This window comes from Pseudorasbora parva, chromosome 16, assembly GCF_024679245.1.
Source record: "Pseudorasbora parva isolate DD20220531a chromosome 16, ASM2467924v1, whole genome shotgun sequence".
NCBI classification, from domain to species: Eukaryota; Metazoa; Chordata; class Actinopteri; order Cypriniformes; family Gobionidae; genus Pseudorasbora; species Pseudorasbora parva.
The window spans coordinates 20,136,847-20,158,339 of NC_090187.1; the positions used below are offsets into that span (position 1 = coordinate 20,136,847).

Sequence of the window (21,493 nt, forward strand, 5' to 3'; positions counted from 1 at the left end):
TTTTATTTCCACAAATGTCGCCCCTGACACTTCTGCTGTTACTCTATGGGAAGCATGCAAAGCCTTTTTGAGAGGAGAAATTATATCCTTTACAGCATATCAGAGGAAAAAGGCTGCTGAGATGAAATCCTCTTTATCTAGATCTCTGGCTGAGCTTAAATCCAGAGCCGTAGTTTCGCCCAGTCCAGATTTGTTTAATAAAATTCTTACAACAAAAGCTGAATATGATCTACTTGCGTCAAATAAGCGATTGAAGCTCTTCACAAATCTCGTTACAACTATTATGAATCTGGTAAATCCAAGTAAATTGCTCGCACATCAATTACGTCAATCCTCTGTGCAGAATCATATTACTCAAATTGCCAGGCTCTCCGGTCCCACAGTCAATCATTTAACTATTAATGAGAAGTTTAAGGATTTCTACACCTCTTTGTACACTTCTGAAAATTCAACTGAAGAAACCCACCTTGAAAGTTTTTTTTAACTCTCTCGACACTCCCATTATTGACCCTGATCTGGCCTCAAAATTAAATGAGCCCCTTACTTTAGCTGAAATCAAGACCTCTTTGAGCCTGCTGCATAATGGAAAGTGCCCAGGCCCAGATGGGTTCCCCGCAGAATTTTATAAGACGTTCTCAGATAAATTGTCCCCTCTTTCACTGAACATGTTCAATGAGTCATATGAGTCCGGTATTCTTCCCCAAACTTTACGCCAGCCCATTATTTCGCAAATTTTGAAAAAAGACAAAGATCCTCTTCAGTGTACCAATTATCATCCAATCTCTTTACTGTGTGCAGACGTGAAACTCCTAGCTAAGATATTAGCATGATGTTTAGAACCACTCTTACCAACTATTATCTCACCAGACCAGACTGGTTTTATTAAAAATAGGCATTATTTCCATAATATCAGACATCTCTTGAATATCCTTTACTCTACCCCCCATAAAAAAATCATTTTAGTCATTTCAAAGTTAGTCATTTCAATGGACGCTGAAAAGGCGTTCGACAGAGTCGAGTGGGAAACATATCTGTTTTATGCTTTAAAAGAGATTTGGAATTGGTGATCAATTTTTAGGTTGGATTAAGCTTCTGTACGCTTCTCCCCTAGCTTGCATGCGCACAAATAATCATTATTCAAATTATTTTCCGCTTGGCAGAGGGACAAGGCAAGGTTGCCCACTCTCCCCGCTGCTGTTCGCTTTAGCTATCGAACCATTAGCAATTGCTCTCAGACATAGTCCGATGTCAGGTGTTTTCAGGGGAGGAGTGGAACACAAAATGTCCCTATATGCAGACGACCTTTTATTGTTTGTCTCTGACCCGGTCAATTCTATTCCTCCGGTGCTTGCGTTGCTGTCAAAGTTTGGTCAAATTTCAGGCCACAAGTTAAATTTGACTAAAAGCGAACTAATGCCTATTAATAAAGCTGCCTCCGAATTTCCGTTACCTTCTTTTGCATTCAAGGCTTCTCTGCATAACTTCAAATATTTAGGTGTACAGGTGACAAAGAGTTTCACAGATATATTCAATCACAATTTTTCACCGTTGCTTAGCCGCCTCACAAAGGACTTTCAACGTTGGTCTCTCCTCCCTTTGTCCTTAGTAGGTAGAATCAATTGTGTAAAAAGGAAAAAGATAAAGATGTGCTCCCTAAATGTTTATATCTTTTTCAGTGTATCCCTATTTTTATCCCAAAGTCTTTTTTTGTTGCACTGGATAGTTCTATTTCTCATTTCATATGGAATGGCAAGACTCCAAAGATTCGAAAACGTATTCTGCAGAATCCAAGGCGTCTGGGTGGTCTCGCCCTTCATAATTTTCAGTTCTGTTATTGGGCTGCGAATATGCGGTCCATGCTACACTGGTTGGATTCAAATAATTTGGACAGCCCTCCGGCATGGTTAAACATTGAGAAGGCTTCCTGCAAATCTTCCACATTGAAGGCTATTTAATGTTTTCCTACCACACTCTCTCCACTGAAGAACTCAGATAACATAATAGTGAAAAATTGTCTCAGAATTTGGACTCAGTTTTTACGTAATTTTGGATTTCAAGTCATGCCCCTATCTTCCCCCATACATTCTAATCCGTTGTTTTCCCTACGATTCTGGATGGTGCATTCGTGTACTGGAAAAATCAGGGTGTCCACTCTGTAGCGGATCTTTACATCAAAGGCCCTTTTTCCTCCTTTGATCAGCTATGTTTCAGAGATTTAGTTAAGGACTGTATTTGTACTGGAAGAGGTGGATTTCTATCCGCACTGGTGTGTCGGCAAGAACACATAAGACTCACTTGAAGCAGAGTTGGAGTTTACTGATAATTCAGTTTGAATGGTTACAGTGAGTGGTCTGAAATATCAAAGATTAACAATAAAGATTAGATATACATAATCAGTAACATTCACATAGGCAATAAACTGGTTACATTATTAAAGTCGTTGCAGTACTTAGTTAGTCCACAAGATGGCGTCTTGAGTACACACGTGAAGTGAGTTATGAGAGATGCCATTATAGTGTCATTACAGGCAGTAACGGCCGATACAACAAACAGCACATAACGTAATATATATATAAATATAGACGAATAACCATATAAAACACCATCCAAATATATTACTCGCACTATGAAAGTACTTGGGCATTAGTTATATGCCACATTACGAGTGAACTTTGGCGCTTAGGCGCTAGCGGGAACTGCCGCGATGGTAAACAAACAACCTCGTGGTAACACCATAAAGTACACATATCTGCTTTTAAACACATCGAAATGATCACAGGATAATGATAATAAACAACTTACATTCATGTCATTAACTCGCTCAAATAAACCCACTACTGAAGGAAAAAAGGAGGTATTAATCTCCTGCATTGGAGCATTCAGTTCGTCTTTTCTGACTGCTAGGCATTGACTGACGTCACTTAGTAAACAGTGCTCTGATTGGATGAAACTTCTTAATACTGCCGCCCCCAAATATGCTATGCATATTTGTACTAATCAGGCGATATTAAGCATTCTGAGGGGCTAATCAAGTTTCCTCCTGATCTGTGAATGCAGGAAGGGGGATCAGGCGAGCAACAGGCTGGGTATAGGTCTTATCCTTCACCTGAATATCTGCTGCTCTGATATGGCCATCAGAACCTGGGAAGGTCTTCACAACTTTGCCTACCAACCACAATGCTCGTGGTAGTTGTGGCTCAATGAGCATTACCACAGTTCCAGTAGAAATGTCAATGACATCTTTGTGCCACTTGTTGCGGGTCTGTAGTGTAGGCAGGTAGTGTTGGATGAAACTGGACCAGAACTGATTGGCCAGAACCTGACTATGCTTCCACCTCCGTCGATCCATAAGCTCTGTAGCGGGATAAACTACAAGTAGTAGTGAACTATCCGGCCGCCCCATGAGCAGATAATTTGGTGTTACAGGGTCAAAGTCAGCTACATTACTGGAAGTGTTACCCAGGGGTTTGCTATTAAGCATTCCCTCCACCTCAATGAGAACTGTTTGGAGAACTTCCTCCGTTACGACTTGGGAGCTGACTGTGATGCGTAGGGCAGTTTTGACTGACCTAATTTCTCTTTCCCATACGCCTCCAAAGTGTGGGGCTCCAGGTGGGTTAAAGTGGAAAGAAATCTTTTGTTTCGCCAAATGTTGTTGAATCTGTGGAGTGAGCAATGCAAAGGCTTCTTGCAATTCTCTCTGTCCTCCATGGAAGTTAGTACCATGGTCTGAATATAGCTCCCGAGGTGTGCCACGGCGAGCTACAAACCTCCTCAAGGCCATCAGAAAGGAATCGGTATCCATAGATGTAAGGAGGTCTAGATGCACACTCCGTGTTGTGATACACTTAAAGATGATTCCCCACCTCTTTTCGCATCGTCTGCCAATTTTAACTTGGAATGGCCTGAAGCAGTCCATACCTGTACTGTAGAATGGAGGTTTGAGTAGTCTGAGTCGAGCTGGTGGTAGATCTGCCATTCTGGGAATAACTGGTTTGTTTTTCCATTTCTGACAGTCTATGCACAGATGTTGTTGTTTGCGGATAGCTTCCCGTCCTCTCAGTATCCAAAAGTTTCTCCTCATCTCTCCAAAGACTCTTTCAGGTCCTGGATGGCAGAGTTTACCATCATAGTCTCGGATTAATAACTTGGTAACCCAGTGATGTGGGTCCAGGACTACAGGGTGTATCAATGATAACTCAAGTCCTTCAACTCGACGTAAACGTCCACCCACTCTGATAAGCTGGCAAGAGTCATCAAATTCTGGGGCCAGAGTAAGCAGTCGGCTAGAGGAATGTACAGGTTTACCAGCCTTTAGCAATTTGTACTCATCAGGAAAACTATCAATTTGGGATTTCTGTAAGATATGCCATTCTGCGGTTTGGTAGTCCACTGCTGATGGTGGCCCTGAACACTTTTGCTCTTGGACTGTGGCCTCAACTAACTCGCCCCAGGTGCTGTGCTTGGTTGGGTCAGGAATGTCAGGAACAACCACTTCTGTCATAAGGCCACAGAAAATTCCTTTACGCTGCTCTGCTTTGATTTCCGGTGGTTGTGTGGGAGGAGTGATAGGCCATACTGATTCAGACTTAAGTAGGAATGATGGTCCTTGGCTCCACCTGTTCGGCAGTGATAGTTCAAAAAGAGTTTTACCTCGGGTGAGGTCGTCTGCTGGGTTACTGCTGGAATCCACATATCGCCAGGTACATTCTTCAGTAAGCTCTTGAATTTCGGCTATACGAGTTCCAACAAACACCTTGAATCGGAATGATTCGGATTTGAGCCAGGCTAAAACAGTGGTGGAATCTGTCCATAGTGCCACTGTATTGATCTTTAGGGTGAGCTTAGTTTGCAAGAGTTTAGCTAACTGGGCACCATTCAGGGCAGCACACAACTCTAGTCAGGGAATGGTCAGACGTCGTTTTGGGGCAACCTTGGACCTTGCTAGTACAAAAGCTAACTGGATGGGACCACTGTTTTGCTCAGTACGTAGGTAGGCAACAGACCCATACGCTTGCTCGGAAGCGTCGCAAAAGATGTGAATCTGTTGGGTTATGTGAGACTGATCAATGTTTGAGGATGTGATACAGCGGGGAAGTGAAATACTTGCTAACTTAGGGAGTTCTGCCTCCCATCCCTTCCAGGATTTCAAAAGGTCATCAGGTAAATTGGGATCATCCCATTCCCGTCACTTATCCCATAATCTCTGAACTAAAATCTTGGCCCGTGTGGTAAATGGGAGTACGAAACCTCCTAAGGGCTCGTACTGCATTGCAAGTACCTTGTAAATGTGCCGAAGGGTACATGGTCCACACTTCACAGGACGGGTATTATACCCAAGGAGGTCTGATTTTGCAGTGCCATCTTAAACCTAATGTGGATTCGTGCACATCGGTACGATCTTGAGACAGCCACAATTCGGTACTGTTGGATCTCGCTTCAGCTGGCAGGTGGTCCACCACACCGGGATCATTACTTGCCCACTGGCCAAGTTCGAAGCCACCGCTGGCAAAGAGGGTGCAGAGTTCGTCTACCAGCTGCCTTGCCTCTTGAGTTGTTGGTAGACTCTTCAAACAATTGTCCACATAGAAATTTCTTTCTACAGTGGTTCTGATATTGTCATCAGGAGTGCTATGATCCATGACATGTTTCTGGACAGCATAAATGGCACAACACGGGCTACAAGTAGTGCCGAAAGGTAGCACTTGCCACTCATAAATGTCTGGTGATTTAGATCTGTCCAAGTCTCGCCAAACAAAGCGGAGAAGATGCTTATGTTCTGGGAGGAGACGAACCTGATGGAACATCCCTTTTATGTCACCGCTTATTGCCACTGGATGTTCATGATAGCGCAGGAATACACCTAACAAGGATGGACCTAAGGCTGGTCCCGGCAGTAGGTAGTTATTCAGGTTATGGCCGTCAAAGTCAAATGAACAGTTAAAAACCACACGGTTCTTACCGTTGTGCTGAACAATGTGGTGAAGGATGAACCATGACTAACTTTGTAAATTAACTGTTTCAGGTGGGAGTTTGACAACGTAGCCTGAGGTCTCTAATTTCTTCATTTCCCTTTGGTAGGCAGCTGCTTTACTGGGGTCTTTCTCCAGGCATTTCTCTGTGCTCCTAAGGTTCGGGAGTACTGCTTCCATGGGAGCTTGAAGAATGGGCATATCTTTCTTCCGCAGGAGTGGAGTGGCGTAGCGACTCACACCATCAATCAATACTTTGACAGTCTGTGACTGGAGCAAGTCAAGGGCTTCTTGGTCCTGCTTGGACCGAGTTACAGATTTCTCGTTTCTGTTAGGAATCGCATCTGCTTGCCAGAGTCTCTCAACATTCTGGAACAACTCTGTCATCGAGGGATTAACAGCAATATGCAAACACTGTTGAGATTTCACCTTATCTCCAAAAACTCGTGCTGGACCCTGCAAAGACCAACCTAATCTTGTCTTGACAGCTGCCGGACCTCCAGGTGGACAGAGACGGACTGGTTCTATCGGCATGATTAGGTGAGGATAATCTGCTCCAATCAGTAACAGGGGACAGGTTTTGTGAATAGGCGGGAATGGTAAGCCTCTCAAATGTTGGTAACGCCGCTGAAGGTCTGCCACAGGGTATGAATGTTCAGCTAAGCTCAGCAATTCTGCAGTAAAGGCTCCCTTTATGTTGTAACTCCTGCCAGGCTGAGATGGAGTTGAAACCTGAAAGGACACTGAGGCACCACGAAGCTTGGTGATGTCTTGCCTTATAGTTCTCAAGGCAAAGTCTTCTGCCTGGCCTGCGAGTCCTAACTTCCGGGCTGCTGATGGTAACAACATGGTCCGTTCAGAACCATTGTCAAGCACAGCGTAAGTATCTAGGCTCTGTCCTTTATGCTTCAGAATGACTCTGACCACTTTCAGGAGAACACTGCTGAATCCTTGTGGGCGGTCTAGGTATAGCATTTTGCTAGTTGAGCTGACTAAACAAGTCCCTTCTTTCGTTGTTTTAACGTTGACATCATGGAGGATCTGGAGGTGCTTTCCATTACACAAGTGGCAGAGTTTCTTGAGAGTACATTGTGCAGCTCTGTGGTTGCGTCCACACTTCCAGCATCTGTTATTAGTCTTAATCCAGTCAATCATTTGGTCTTTAGTCAGGGACTGGAATGTGGCACATTGACTCAGATAATGTTCTTTACTGTCACAGTATGGACAGAAAGCAAACCCTTTGCCTTGACTCCTGGTTGGCACTGGTGGTATTGTGGGAGATGGTTCATTTGAGCCGTGAAGGATTGTAGTCTGTCTTATCTTGTATTTTGTCTCTTTCTGTTGATGCACTCGAGAACGGGCTATATCTTTCTGGGGCTTGTATCCACCAAAGCTCTCTGGGTCTTGACACCAAGATTCGAAGTTAAGCCATTTCGCTAGATCAAGAAGTGTGTATACTGAGCCTGGTTCATAACTCATGTGTCTTTGGAAGGATGCTCGTTGTTCTGGAGGGAGCTTGGACAAAAGTCGAGCCACATGGGATCCACAATGCAATTCAATGTCTCCTTCAGCTCCTAATGTCCTAAGGAATCCAACTAGGGCTTGGATCTGAAGAGCGAAGCGTTCAAAGCCTACAGTGTCGCCAGGCTGAATATCTGATGCATCCATAATGGCAGCAATTTTGCTCAGAGAAAGCTGGTGAGGTCGACTAAACCGTTCAGTGAGTGCCGCCAGGGTATCTGAGTAGGGAGTGGATGAATTGATAAAGGAATCAGCAATGAGGCGAGCATCCGTTAACTTCAGGTGATCTACCAAAACCTGGTACTTGAATAGCTCTGTAGCTTCATCAGGTAGTAAGTTGCTCAATGCTAGTTTGAGACGGGCAAATTCACTAGGGTCCCTACGGATAAAATCTGGAATGGTTGGCTGTGGACCTCTATAAAAGACCTCCTGTCTTGAAGTGTTAGTCTGCATCCCTGATTGGTTAACTGAGGCTACATGCAGCTGATTGGAGTAAGGAGTAGGAGGTGTGGAGATGAAAGGCGCTCTCCTTTCTGTCGTTGGTTGCCATGTGGCCTGGGTAACTCTGTGAGTGTCATCAGTGTCTGAGGAAACATGAGCAGCAACGTTGCTTGGTGCAAAGACGTTTGAGTCAGGCTGAAATGAAGAAGGTGCATGCGGTGCATAGCTGACTGTAGCTGCATAAGGATCTGTATTCTTATGTGTAGAACGGCGGCGTGGTGCAGGTACTGGAAAGGCTCTAGGGGCTGGTGAAGGCACTGGAGACTCTGACTTTCGGCTGGCAACTCTAGGCAAAGAAACTGGAGGGGTTGATACTCTGGTCTGTGATTTAGGCGTAGAAATTGACCTCTGACTTTGCGACTGGTTAATCAACATCTCCTGCATGCTTTTCTGGATCTCTACAAGTTGGCTGATCTCTTCCCTCATGGAAAACTGAGCAGCACAGAGAAGTCTATTTTCTTGTTCCAGATCACGCATTGTGCTTCGGATGTCAGAGGGTGAAGAACGTTGTTTCCATTGAGGGCTGCGTTCATCTCTCTCACTCTATCGATCTGTAGTAAGGTACCAAGGCGATCCAACAGTCCCTTCCCCTTCCTCATGATAAGTACTGGATGCATGTGGATGGTCCATAAGAATTTCTCCATCATCCTCATCATCCTGCTGAAATTCATTTGACACATGTGGTTGCAGTGTAGGTAGCCCAGCATACTGCAACTCGAAATCTTGCAGGTAAGCTGGTTGACGAACGGAACGTCTAGGGCGTGCTCCTTGAACTTGATACTCTGCACTCTGCTCATCTGACATCATTAATCCAGTGTAGACACAGCTATCCGGCTCGAAGGACCAAATGTTTCAGAGATTTAGTTAAGGACTGTATTTGTACTGGAAGAGGTGGATTTATATCCGCACTGGTGTGTCGGCAAGAACACATAAGACTCACTTGAAGCAGAGTTGGAGTTTACTGATAATTCAGTTTGAATGGTTACAGTGAGTGGTCTGAAATATCAAAGAATAACAATAAAGATTAGATATACATAATCAGTAACATTCACATAGACAATAAACTGGTTACATTATTAAAGTCGTTGCAGTACTTAGTTAGTCCACAAGATGGCGTCTTGAGTACACACGTGAAGTGAGTTATGAGAGATGCCATTATAGTGTCATTACAGGCAGTAACGGCCGATACAACAAACAGCACATAACGTAATATATATATATATAAATATAGACGAATAACCATATAAAACACCATCCAGATATATTACTCGCACTATGAAAGTACTTAGGCATTAGTTATATGCCACATTACGAGTGAACTTTGGCGCTTAGGCGCTAGCGGGAACTGCCGCGATGGTAAACAAACAACCTCGTGGTAACTCCATAAAGTACACATATCTGCTTTTAAACACATTGAAATGATCACAGGATAATAGGTAATAAACAACTTACATTCATGTCATTAACTCGCTCACATAAACCCACTACTGAAGGAAAAAAGGAGGTATTAATCTCCTGCATTGGAGCATTCAGTTCGTCTTTTCTGACTGCTAGGCATTGACTGACGTCACTTAGTAAACAGTGCTCTGATTGGATGAAACTTCTTAACAAGCTAAATGTTTTGTATAACATTCCGAGAAGTCACTTTTTTCGCTTCTTACAAATACGCGACTTTGTTCGTAAAATTTTTCCAAATTTTCCCATCTGTCTCTGTCTGCCATTGATACCATCCTAAGTCTTGATGTTTGCTCTAAAGGCTCAATTTCCAAGTTAATCAGCACTTTTGCCACATTACAGTCTGCTCCCAATGACTGTTTGCGTACCAGTTGGTCTTCAGACCTTAATATTGAAATAGACCAGGAAACATGGGAGGCGGTGTTGGGTAGGGTCCACTCCTCATCTATCTGTGCACGCCACTGCCTTATTCAATGTAAGGTGGTTCATAGAGTTCACTGGTCAAAATGTAAGCTTGCACAGATTGATCCAACTATTGACCCAGAGTGTGACAGGTGTCACTTAGCCCCAGCCACACTAACACACATGTTTTGGACCTGTCCAGCTCTTTCTTTGTTCTGGGTGTCAGTTTTTAATTCTCTCTCAGCCTCTCTCTCATTACATCTATAGACATACCACTATCACCTATCATTGGCCTTTTTGGGGTGTTGCCGGATGGGTACTCGCTTCCCACTCACTTCTCTAATTTGGTTGCCTTTCTCACACTGCTTGCTAGACGAGTAATTTTATTAAAATGGAAAAGCCCTCAGCCTCCATCTCACACATACTCAGGACAGACAGAGACAGCTATATAACAGAGGTGCTAGGCTCCGTCAATTTGCACTAGAAGATAAAGTGCTTGTATTGCTCCCTACCTCGAGCTCTAAATTACTCGTGAAGTGGTAAGGACCCTTCGTGGTCACACGGCGAGTGGGAGATCTCAACTATGAGGTCATTTATCAGGCCGAATGGCTCCCCGGTCTGAGTCAGGCTGTGGGGGTATGTGGCGGAGCGGTGTGGTTTTGCGAGGTCTGTAGCGGGAGAGAAGGAACGGAGCAGAGCGGGGAGTGAGTAGGTCAAGTGCAAATAAATAACAACTGTGTCTGATTTCAGTAATTGGCGTGGAGAGACAGCACAAAAGCCGCTGTGGGGAGAGAGGAAGAGAGAGAGTTGGACTGGGACTACGCGGTCACCCCTGGGCCTGAGAAGATCCAGAGTTATATTGAATGAGTTTATGAGTTTTGAGATTGAGTTTGAGACACTGAGTTTTACGCCCTCGTGCGTGCTTGTGTTGTGTATGAGAAATATAAAGTATCGCTAGTCCCAGTCACACCGACCCTGCCTTCTTCCTTCCCCACCATAAAGATAAAACTACGAACCTGACTACACATACTATTCATGATGATACAGTATACATGTTTACATGATAAAAAAGTGGCATATCGCAATATCAATGATATAGCAACAAAATGATGAACGGTGGATTTTCTTTCCCTAGTGTGCACAACAATACTTGAGAGTATACACAAAGAGCAATATGAAAGCCTCCAATGACGATTAAGTACCTAAAAAGGGACCTACTTGAAGCAGGTCAGCCCTCTTGACAACTGATATAATATTGACTACTTAAAGTTGTTATTCATGTCTGCAGCACAATATTTGGAATCGGAAGGGTAACAATTGATGGTTATTTTCATCAGTTACGGCTTGTTAGATCTAGCATTCTTCCTTCTTTATATCAGACACAGAGATAAAGTATTGCATAAGATTAGGTTTATTTGAAAAAATGGATTATAGCATTTATTTGAATTAATTACCGAGAGAGAGAGAGAGAGAGAGAGAGAGAGAGAGAGAGAGAGAGCGAGAGAGAGCGAGAGATTCATGCCTGCCTGACTGTGCCTGTTCAGTGTCTCTCTTAATAATGAAAAAGATGTGCATTTATTACTTAAAAAAAAGCTATGCAACACCATGATTGCTGAAAAATATAATTTAGTGATCCACTGGCGAAGCTATTTTATTGATAAAAGTCATAGGACGGCACTGATGATACGTTTCTGTGCTCCTGAAACTACAGCGCGTTCTCCGATCTCTGTATGTGAGTGACGTGTGCGTGCTTCATAATGAAACAAGTCCAATAATATAGAACAATGATTAATCTGGGAACAACCCGTGCATTAAATGATTTTATTCCAAGCCAACCATAATAAAATATTCAGACAGACCATGACATAAATGACTTTAGTTATTGTTAAAGTGGTGGGAAAACACATTCTTTCGAAGGCTTGATTGTGTTTTCGGGGTGCACTGTGCATTTTTAAAGAATTGCATTATTTTTCATTTATTTTACCTTAATTCTACACTGCTCTGTCCCTCCTTGTAAAAACGGTCTGATGGTTTCTGGGTTCTATGATTTTCCCTCAAAAATACACAATGGGCTCAGATTGTTTAGCTGCCTGTGTTCTAATTTGCTAACCGCCTAGTACACGTATTTGTTGATCGGTACATTATCACGGGCTGTGGACGGGGTGCCGCTTCTGTTTTTCAGCAACACTGACAGGGAGTCGGATATTGCTGGATTTACAACACAAGATTATCCACTTCTCCGGTGCAATATACAATATGCAATGTGACATTATGTGAGGGGACAGGGTAGAAAATTGTTGTGTTATTTGATCTGTAAAGTTATCACAGGCTGTGGCACCGCATATTACAGTGACAGTTACACTGACGGAGCCTGCTGGATTTACAACACAAGATCATCCATTTCTGGTGATTGGGACACTTTTTGTTATTGAGATGACTTCGGAAAAGTGTCCCAATCACCCTGAATTCACCTTATGTGACACTACTATTTTTGTGAGGGAACAGGGTAGAAAATGATTGTGTTAGCTGATCGATAAAGTTATCACAGGCTGTAGGCGTCCGCGCCGCCGTTATATGTTTAAACACTGACAGAGATGCTGGATTTACAACCTATGATCAGATATATGTGACATTTTTGTGATTGTGTAATATAATTTGAAGTGTATGGAACCTAAAATAAACATTAAATACACTAAGCTCAGTCAGTCTCTCACTCACTTAGTCTCTCGCTCAGTGCCAGTGAACATGCTAAAGCTAGATTTACATTTTTGAATTTGGCAGTTGATCACTGAACGTTCAAAACCACATATATGTGATCGTACGCTCCAGGGACCAGTCTAGAATGTGAGCATACATGTCAAAGGGTTAACAAACTGGTTTGCCGAGCCAAACAGCATTGACATTTGTTTATTTTCCTGCTACAACGTACAATTAACAATATGAACTATTACAGGAAAACAAATCGACGAAAACGAAATCATACTTACAGGTTGTGGCCCGTAAACAGCTTCCGTTTTTAAAGTTGGAACTGCTCCATCTTTCAGGACAAGCCATTGTGCGAATCCTACATTGAACTCGCGACTATCGTGAGCTTTCCTCCGTAAAATGTGCAGCACAGATGTTGTTTATGCTTAAACAGCAACATTACACACTTGCTAAAGTTAGAAAAGTGAAATCGTGTTTTACCACCTCTTTAAACTAAAATGTTATGTTATATTTTTTACTTAAGATTTTCAGTGAAAAGACTAATAACTAAGAACTTGCTTTCATTTGACTTGCGCTGTGTGAGATTATAATACTGCTGCTGCTGCCACCTTATGACAATAGATTTACACTTTGAATTAAATATTCTCTCATCAATGACAGTAGCTCATTGGAAAAGGATGGACAATGCCCTTCATTTTGTTTGCACTAATAAATGCTACTAATACTAATACTAATATATACTGCCTATCAGCTGCAATAACCAATAAAACTTTGTTCCATACTTGAAATATCGTGATATAATTTTGAGGATATATCACCCACCCCTAGTGTGTACCAGAATCAGAAACCAAAAGGAGATCGTTTAGCACTTTTAAAAGTGCTGTTTCTGTGCTGTGCTTGGGACGAAAACCTGATTGAAGTGGTTCAAAAAGATTATTTTGCTCTAGATGTGACTGCAGTTGTACTATATTCTTAAACAATTTCGCAATGAATGGGAGATTTATTATTATTTATTATTATAAACAATTATGTAAATATGAGATTCATCGTGCAGTCAGCTTCACTGATTATAACGGTTCTTTGTGAGACTGCAAGAGTTTGTGAGATTATAAAGGAAGTGCTCTTTGCATGCTTTCTGCCATACCAAATCCCACATACAGTATACTTGCTTTTCCGTTAAAATTAGCAGATGTTTTGTGAAGGTTTCTCATCATCCCAACAGAATTTCTGAGATCAATTTTATGTTTAAATAGTTCTAATACTGAAGTCATGCTCTATGGCTCTGCCCATCAACTGCAAAGTCAGCATATAAGAATGATTTCTGAAGAAATATGTGACACTGAAGACTGGAGACTGCTAAAATGTTTTGCAGTTTTGCATCACTGGAATAAATTACATTTGAAAATATATTAAAATAGAAAACAGTTATTTTAAATTTTAATAATATTTCACAATATTATAGCAATTTTTGGGGGATAAAATAAATGCAGCTTTGATGAACATAAGAGACCTTTCAAAAACATTTAAGAAATCTTACCAACCCCAAACTTTTGAACAGTAGCATATGTGATATTGAATATGTGCTTATTCTACCATATTTTGGTACAGTTTTTTTTATATTACCATGGTTCCATCTCCATAAACATCATACTTTTATATATTTTTGTAAACACCAACTTTTATACCAATCCTGTATAAAATGAATACTCACTACTGGAATGTTTCATTGTATTTTGGAGACCAGTTGTTATTCTTGGTTTTGGTGCTAAACTTGCGTTTCTTGTCAGCCAGGTGTGGGCCAATGGCATTGATCTCCACGAAGGGGCGAAACATGGCATTGGTCTGCCAGTTGATATTGTTCACACCCACAACTGCAGAAAAGAAGAGGATGGTTTTGAGTTAGATCATCAAACAATGGTAAGACATTGAAGTCACAATAAAATCAAAATTGACAAATCTTTTTTTTTTTTCATGGAATACTGCAGTATTTATTGTGAATTATTTTTTTTTGTGTGCACATCTAATCAAAATAACTTCTCTTCTCTGATGACGTGTTTACTGGTATGAGGGCGGGACAACCTTTCACTCTCACATGAGATCCACCACTAGCAAACCAAAACCATCCAATCAATTATTTTAACCAAATCAAGTCCACCCTACATGTGTTCTTGTGCCAGATACCTTTACAGATATATGTCACGATAGGAAAGAAAATACTATGGCAAATTCCGTATCAAGGCCTTTAAACTCTGTTTTTATTAGAATTCCTTGTTTATCTCTAGGACTGTGTCTAAACCTGAACTTGATTGCCAGAGACTACCTAGACTTGCTGTAAGATTGCAAAGAGAAATCCAACATAGAACAACCAGACCTGCTCAGTATAATGGATGCTGTATTATGAAACATATGAAACATAGCTGTACAATCTGATCAGATGAGGTATGTTGGAAGCTTTTGCAAAAATGCAGACAAGAAATGATAGGGAAAAGAGACCCACCAGTCCACATGTTTGATAATTCAATTTTATATTAATGTGCAAAGATGTTTAGCAACAGTAAAGAGCCTGCAGATTAACAAACTATAGTAATGTAAATAAATCAAAAAGAAACAGTTCATTATGAATATTATAATTATAATATTATGTTGTGTGGTGTGCCTCAAGTACATTAAACATACATTCAATTCATAATAATACAATGTCACTGGTATTGTTTTGATTAGAAAAGCAAAATTTCGTTTTTTTGGTAACACTATACAATAAGGTTTCATATGTTAACAACATTAGTCAACATGAACTAACATTGAAAAGTTATTAAAAAGTTATTACATTTCTAAAAAATTTAGACCGCTCTAAAGTAATTTGAAAATGATTGCAGTACCAGTTTTGGTCACAATCTTACATACACTTCCTTTATAATCCACCGCTTTTTCATATTAAACTATGTTATTCCCTTAACTAAGACGAGTTGATACATACCTCTCTTGTCTCAGTGTGTGCACTTAATTGCTCTGATGTGCGATGATATTCTGATAACATTTAGCTTAGCCCAATAAGCCCAGATCATTCATAAGGTACCAAACATAGATCAAGTTAGAAGAAAGAAAAAAAAATCCTCCTGCACATCTCCAGATGTGATGGAGGATGTTTCAGGCGTGACTTTTTACTGCACCGAGTCGAAGTACTCTCTTTAATCCGCTTAGAAAAGCGCCACATTTTATTTTGTGTCACCATACTTGATCGTTCAACTATTCGTGTAACTGTATTTAAATAGGGAAAACGTGGATCTGTTTGGTCGCTTCTAACTTGATGTCTGTTTGGTACCTAATTAGGGATGTCCCGATCCGATCACATGATCGGAAATCGGGCCCGATCACATGATTTCAGACTCGATCGGAATCGGACGTTACATCCCGATCAGGACTCGGATATAATGTATATTCTGGGGTGAGCTGAGCATGATGACGCATCAATAATATGGGTTGTAACTTGAAAATAATGCTTTATGTATGTTTCTGTAGATGGATACACGTGCTGGCTCCTCGGTGATACATTACAACAGCGCTAATATCACCCGTGTATATTCGCCAGAAGACGCGAATGAGAGCGCGCGTGCTGATCTGTCTCTGTGCATCATCGAAAGCGCGCACTCGTCTCACAGCGCGCAAATATTGAGTTCTCTTTCAAGACTTGCGCTTAAACGGACCAACTCACACAAGTAGTATGTCAGCATGTCCATCTTGATGAGTATCCAAGCAGACAGAATATGCCTTAAGAGGACTTTATACAGTCGAGAAAGACGACACAGAGCCTTCCTTCAGGTCTTAAAGGGGCAGTAGCCTTTACTGCTGTCTGTTTAATGTCAAACAAAAGATAAGGAATCACTCACTGCTCTTGATTAAATAGCTTTTGTAAGGATTATTCTTTAATTAAAACAGTTAAATATGCAGCTATTTTACATTTCATTAGCCTACTTTATTCAATTTCTCTACCTAAAAACTAATGTTAGACCTATAAAAACCTGAAAAGCATTGTTAATTACACTTCAGTCAAATTACACTTCAAATATTTTTTCCCCAAAGTTGATTTATGTCATTGTAGGCAGTTATCATCACAATGATTTCATTTAAAGTGTTTTTAAAAAAAAAATAAGTTTAGTTTTAGTTAGTTATTTGATGCTATAAAAACGGCTGTGTGATGTCATGATTGAGAGCTTAGATCGACGTCTTCTCTGAGTGAAGTTGTCACTGAGGCACTAACAGATTTTTTCAGGATTTTTGGGAGCAGATTATTTAATTTAATTTAATTTAATTTCCATAACTGTTTATTTCACACCAACATAATTAATTGTTCTGCACCTATGAGAGTATGGGTGTGCTTTTGATATCGCCGTTGTACTTCCTGCTCTGCGCAACTCTGGTCCCAGACTTTTTTATATTTACTGTTGCACTAAAATCCAAAAGTGAAGAATTTATGTTTATTTATTTCTTGATTGTTCAATCTACCTCACAGAAGTGCTCTGTTTGTTAGAGTTGTTGAATGTTAAAATAAGGTGAATAAAATAAAAAATAAGGAACATCCTGGTTCGTTTTTTCGCTCTTCTTTATTCTTTTTTATGTATTATAGAAGTATCGGATCGGGACTCGGTATCGGCAGATACTCAAAATCAAATGACTCGGACTCGGACTCGAGGGAAAAAAACCCTGATCGGGACATCCCTATACCTAATGAATGAACTGGGCTTAGTGGGCTAAGCTGAATGCTATCAGAATGTCACCGCGCGTCAGAGCGCACTGAGACGAGAGAGGTATGTATGAACTTGACATAATTAAGACAATAACATAGTTTATTATGAAAAAGCGGTATCCCTTTAATCGCAAATTTGTATCAATTCTAAATGTACCTTAAATTAATATTTTGCAAGTTTTTAATATTCTAACTAACATGGGTATATGGACAAATATGCATGCTTTATGCAAATATACATTCATTATTAGTGAAACTATACTCAGAGCTGAGACTACATTTAACATTTACATTTAATCATAAACATTCAGCAGACGCCTTTATCCAAGGCAACTCACAAAGAAGAGGAGAGCAATAGAAGCAACGAAACAAACAAGGGCAACAAAAGTTTCAGTTAATCGAGCACATTTTTTTTCCTTCTCCCAAACAAACATTAAATTAAAAATTAATTGGATAGTTAAGTGCTAGTCTTTATTTGTCAGGTGCAGCTGGAAAAGATGTGTGTTAAGATGTTTTTTGAAAATGGCTACAGACTCGGCTGCACGAATTGAGATCGGCAGGTCATTCCACCAGGTGGGAACGGTCCAGGAAAAGGAGTGATTTCATGCCTTTTTGGGATGGAACCACGAGGCATCGTTCACTTAAAGAACACAAGCTTCTGGATTGTGTTTAAGTCTGAACAAGCGAGCCACATATTGGTGCAGAGCCAGTGGTTGCTTTGTAGGCGAGCACCAGTGCCTTGAATTTGATGCGAGCGGCCATTGGCAGTCAGTGCAATCTGATGAAGAGAGGTGTGACGTGCGCGCTCCCATCTCCCATGATCCATCTCTTGCGTGATACCCAGAAATGCCAAATATTCCGATCTAATTTGATTTATGACCTGTATGGTTGCCAGAATAATAATCATACACTGTTTGTTAATAGGCCAGAGGAGAACTGGCACCCCGACTGAGCCTGGTTTCTCCCAAGGTTTATTTTTCTCCATCATGCCCTGGTGGAGTTTTGGTTCCTTGCCACGTACGCATTTGGCTTGGCTTGCTCAGTTGAGGACACTAAAATTAAGATTAATTTAAGTTATTCAACTAAATATACAAATAAAATTAATTAATTGGGTCTTATTTAATTCTATAAACTATAATACTGATCTGCCAACATTGTCACTATATGATAAATGAAAATAAGCCGATAACATCACTGTTTTTCAAAGAAATTGTTCATGTCTCTTAAGCCTAAGTTAAAAAATTTAGAATAAGCAGTGATTTCTCTCATTTTAAGAATATAAATAAATGGAGTTTTTACATGTGCAGCTGAGTTCAGAACGGGGCACGTTTTGCATGAAAAATTGGTCATGTGAAATCTGTCGTGCGGACCTGGGAGCGCACCAAGGTACCGAACCCAAAACCGAATCCTGGAGAAGATGCTCTGTATGTGTATGTGTATGTGTTACCTTTGACGCTGACTTTGTGCTCTCCAGTACCGGGGTGTGAGATCAAGTCCACCTGGATGGCGACCTCCCCAGTGGATCCAGTTGTGGGCTGACCTAGAATCAGTTTTGAGTCACATGAACTTTATACAGAATGTCACATAAGAGCACTGACCCACACACCAAATATACAATAAAACTATAAAAATCAGCGATGAATTATTATGTTGTAAAACATTATCTGCTATGACAAATAAAGCATAATTTGTATAGACTGTGTTCCAAATTATCATGCAAGTGACAAATCTGTAGGATTTCAGTCCAATAAGCATTAGTTCTTCAAAGAAAGTCTTTGTTTTATTTCTCATATCTCTTTTTTTAGATAACTGGTATCAATCTCTGACAGGCTTGTTAAGTAGTTTGCCAGGTCTTCTTAAGTAAATGGAAACCCTACTTAAAGAGGTTTTTCCACATTATTAAGCAAGCCAGTTCTTATGAAATATGGGGAGGAAGAAAGATCTTCATGAACATGAAAGAGCACAGAAGAAGTGAAGGCTTATTAAGGGAAGTTTCAGTCAGACAAATTAATTGTATTAAAATGTGCAGCATATTTATAAAAAAGCCACTGTTGAGCAACAAATAGGTATTTGAGGCTGCTGGTGTCCCAAGAACCTCCATGCAGACTGCTTATCTGCAAGTTGATCTGCAGACTGCAAGTTGCTTTTCTGCCACTCCTAACCAAAGCTTACAAAGATAAATGTTTAAAAAATTAAAATGTATCCTCACTGGAGCAGATTCAGACAGTTTGCCCCTGAATGGTGGAATTGGTGTTCCCTTTTGTTCAGTCACTCCGAGTAACATCAGTGACTGACAAATGGGGGTTTCGCTTAGAAGCCAATCATCTTTGAGATCTTAAAAAACGCCCAGTGGCAGTGCCATGTTCATGCAGAATTTGCATGCGTAACTCCGCCTACCCATGTGGGTATATAAGGAAGTACGCTGGCATGATCGCATAGGTTTCTGCTTCAGAGCCAAAAGCTTCTCTTCACTCCTGCAAGCCTGAATTATGAAGTCCACTTTTCAGTCTTTGAGACGAGCGGTTCTTCAGGGTGTTGGTGTAACGGAGCGTTCCAGCGATCACACATTGCCTAGCTGCTGATTAGGGATGGGCAATATCTTGTTTGCGATATACCGGTAAAAATTTTCCGCATGATAAGAATTTGTCTTCCCACTTTAATAATGATAAAGCCTAGTTGATGCATCTCTCGTGCAGAGAATAGACAACTATGGCGGAAGCTGCGGAGGAGTTTATTGCTGAAGGAGGAGCTGTCTCTACAACCTAGGCCTAGTACACACAGATATATTTTCATGCGATTAGCACTTGGACTGAGCGCTTTAGAGATTTGTGCTTTGTCAAGCGATCCGTAAAGCGCTCTATTTCAGTTCATCTCACTGAATACGCAGTGTATTTGACGAACAGTAAACACTAGTGTGAGGTGTCCGACTGATCGCTAAGTCTTTCTCACACACTCAAAGAGAGAGCGAGAGAGTCTTATACCACGCGGAATCGACGAGCTACATGCAAACAATATTCTTTGTTGTATTTTCCTGTAAAACAACAGCGTTCGTTTGGAATAATTCACCCTTATGCGCAAACGGCAATCTCATTGGCTGGCGCCCACCTATTACTGTACCCGTTTTGATTTCAGCAAATCAGTTCAAGCAACCACTGACAACATGATTGATATTCATAAACCCAACAACTATTCAATCCTTAGTGCGGTTTATATTGTTATTAGTAGTAGAATTCGTAGTACTATTATCTTTATCAGTATTATGTTTAGTTTAGTGTTTTTTGTTTTTTTTACAGAAACACTGAATGACTGACCATCTCTTAAGATCCACCACCAGTCCTTCAGTTAAAATTAAAAATATGCATTCATACATTTCCATTCGTACATGATTACCAAGTTTTAGTTCAAATTACTAAAGTTCTATCATTAAAGGGGGGGTGAAACACTCAGTTTCAGTCAGTGTCATGTCAATCTTGAGTACCTATAGAGTAGCATTGCATCCTGCATATCTCCGAAAAGTCTTTATTTTTTTAATAATTATATAAGAAAGATGCGCTGTTCCGAGTCTTTCCGAAAAAAGCCGAGCGGGTGGGGGCGTGTCGTGTGAGCGGAGCTAAATAATGATGTGTGCTCGCTGCTGCTATGTTGAGTCGAGTGCGTCGTAAAGCTGTGTCAACAGCGGGAAAAAAACTTTATTCAAAATAAAAATATGGCTTTTAATCAGATACAGCCATACATCTATGATCCGGAATCAGACCCAGAGGCTGCAGTTGAACAGGAGCAGCAGCAAAAACGACTAGAGCAGGACGTCTGTATGTGGTACAAGTTATACACTAACTATATAATATGCTGAGCGACTTGTGTTATTTACATATTTATACTTGAATTATATCGTCGTATTTTTGTCTTTGAAGGTGTACATGTGGGAAGTGCAGTTGTGCACGTGTGTTTGTGTGTTTACGCGTGGTTTGTGTAGACAGTAAGCGGACTAAAAAAAACAGACATTTGAAGCAGTCTCACTCACCCTTCTAACGTTGGGACTGCTCCATCATTCAGCATTAGGCGATTGGGAAAATCCGGCGTCGAGCTTGGCCTTGTTTATGAAACAGTCGGCACCGAAATGCAGCGAACAGATATAAACATTCGCGCAACTCAGTTGCTGATCCGGAAAAGCAAATTACATCCACTGTTGCCT

The 21,493-nt window shown here is 40.9% G+C and overlaps 1 protein-coding gene across 4 annotated transcripts in view; it reads right to left on the minus strand.

Moving 5' to 3' along the window:
* LOC137043632 (protein unc-13 homolog C) overlaps positions 1–21,493 on the minus strand; it is a 548,445-nt gene that overhangs the window by 23,445 nt on the left and 503,507 nt on the right. For 3 of the 4 annotated variants that reach the window (XM_067419931.1, XM_067419930.1, XM_067419928.1), the window contains 2 exons: positions 18,749–18,841; positions 14,269–14,428 (listed from right to left, as the gene is read on the minus strand). In XM_067419931.1, coding sequence (XP_067276032.1) covers positions 14,269–14,428; positions 18,749–18,841 — 253 coding nt within the window. Of the gene's footprint in view, positions 1–10,363; positions 10,520–14,268; positions 14,429–18,748; positions 18,842–21,493 lie in introns of all 4 variants that reach the window. The other variant, XR_010898550.1, reaches the window with a different exon arrangement.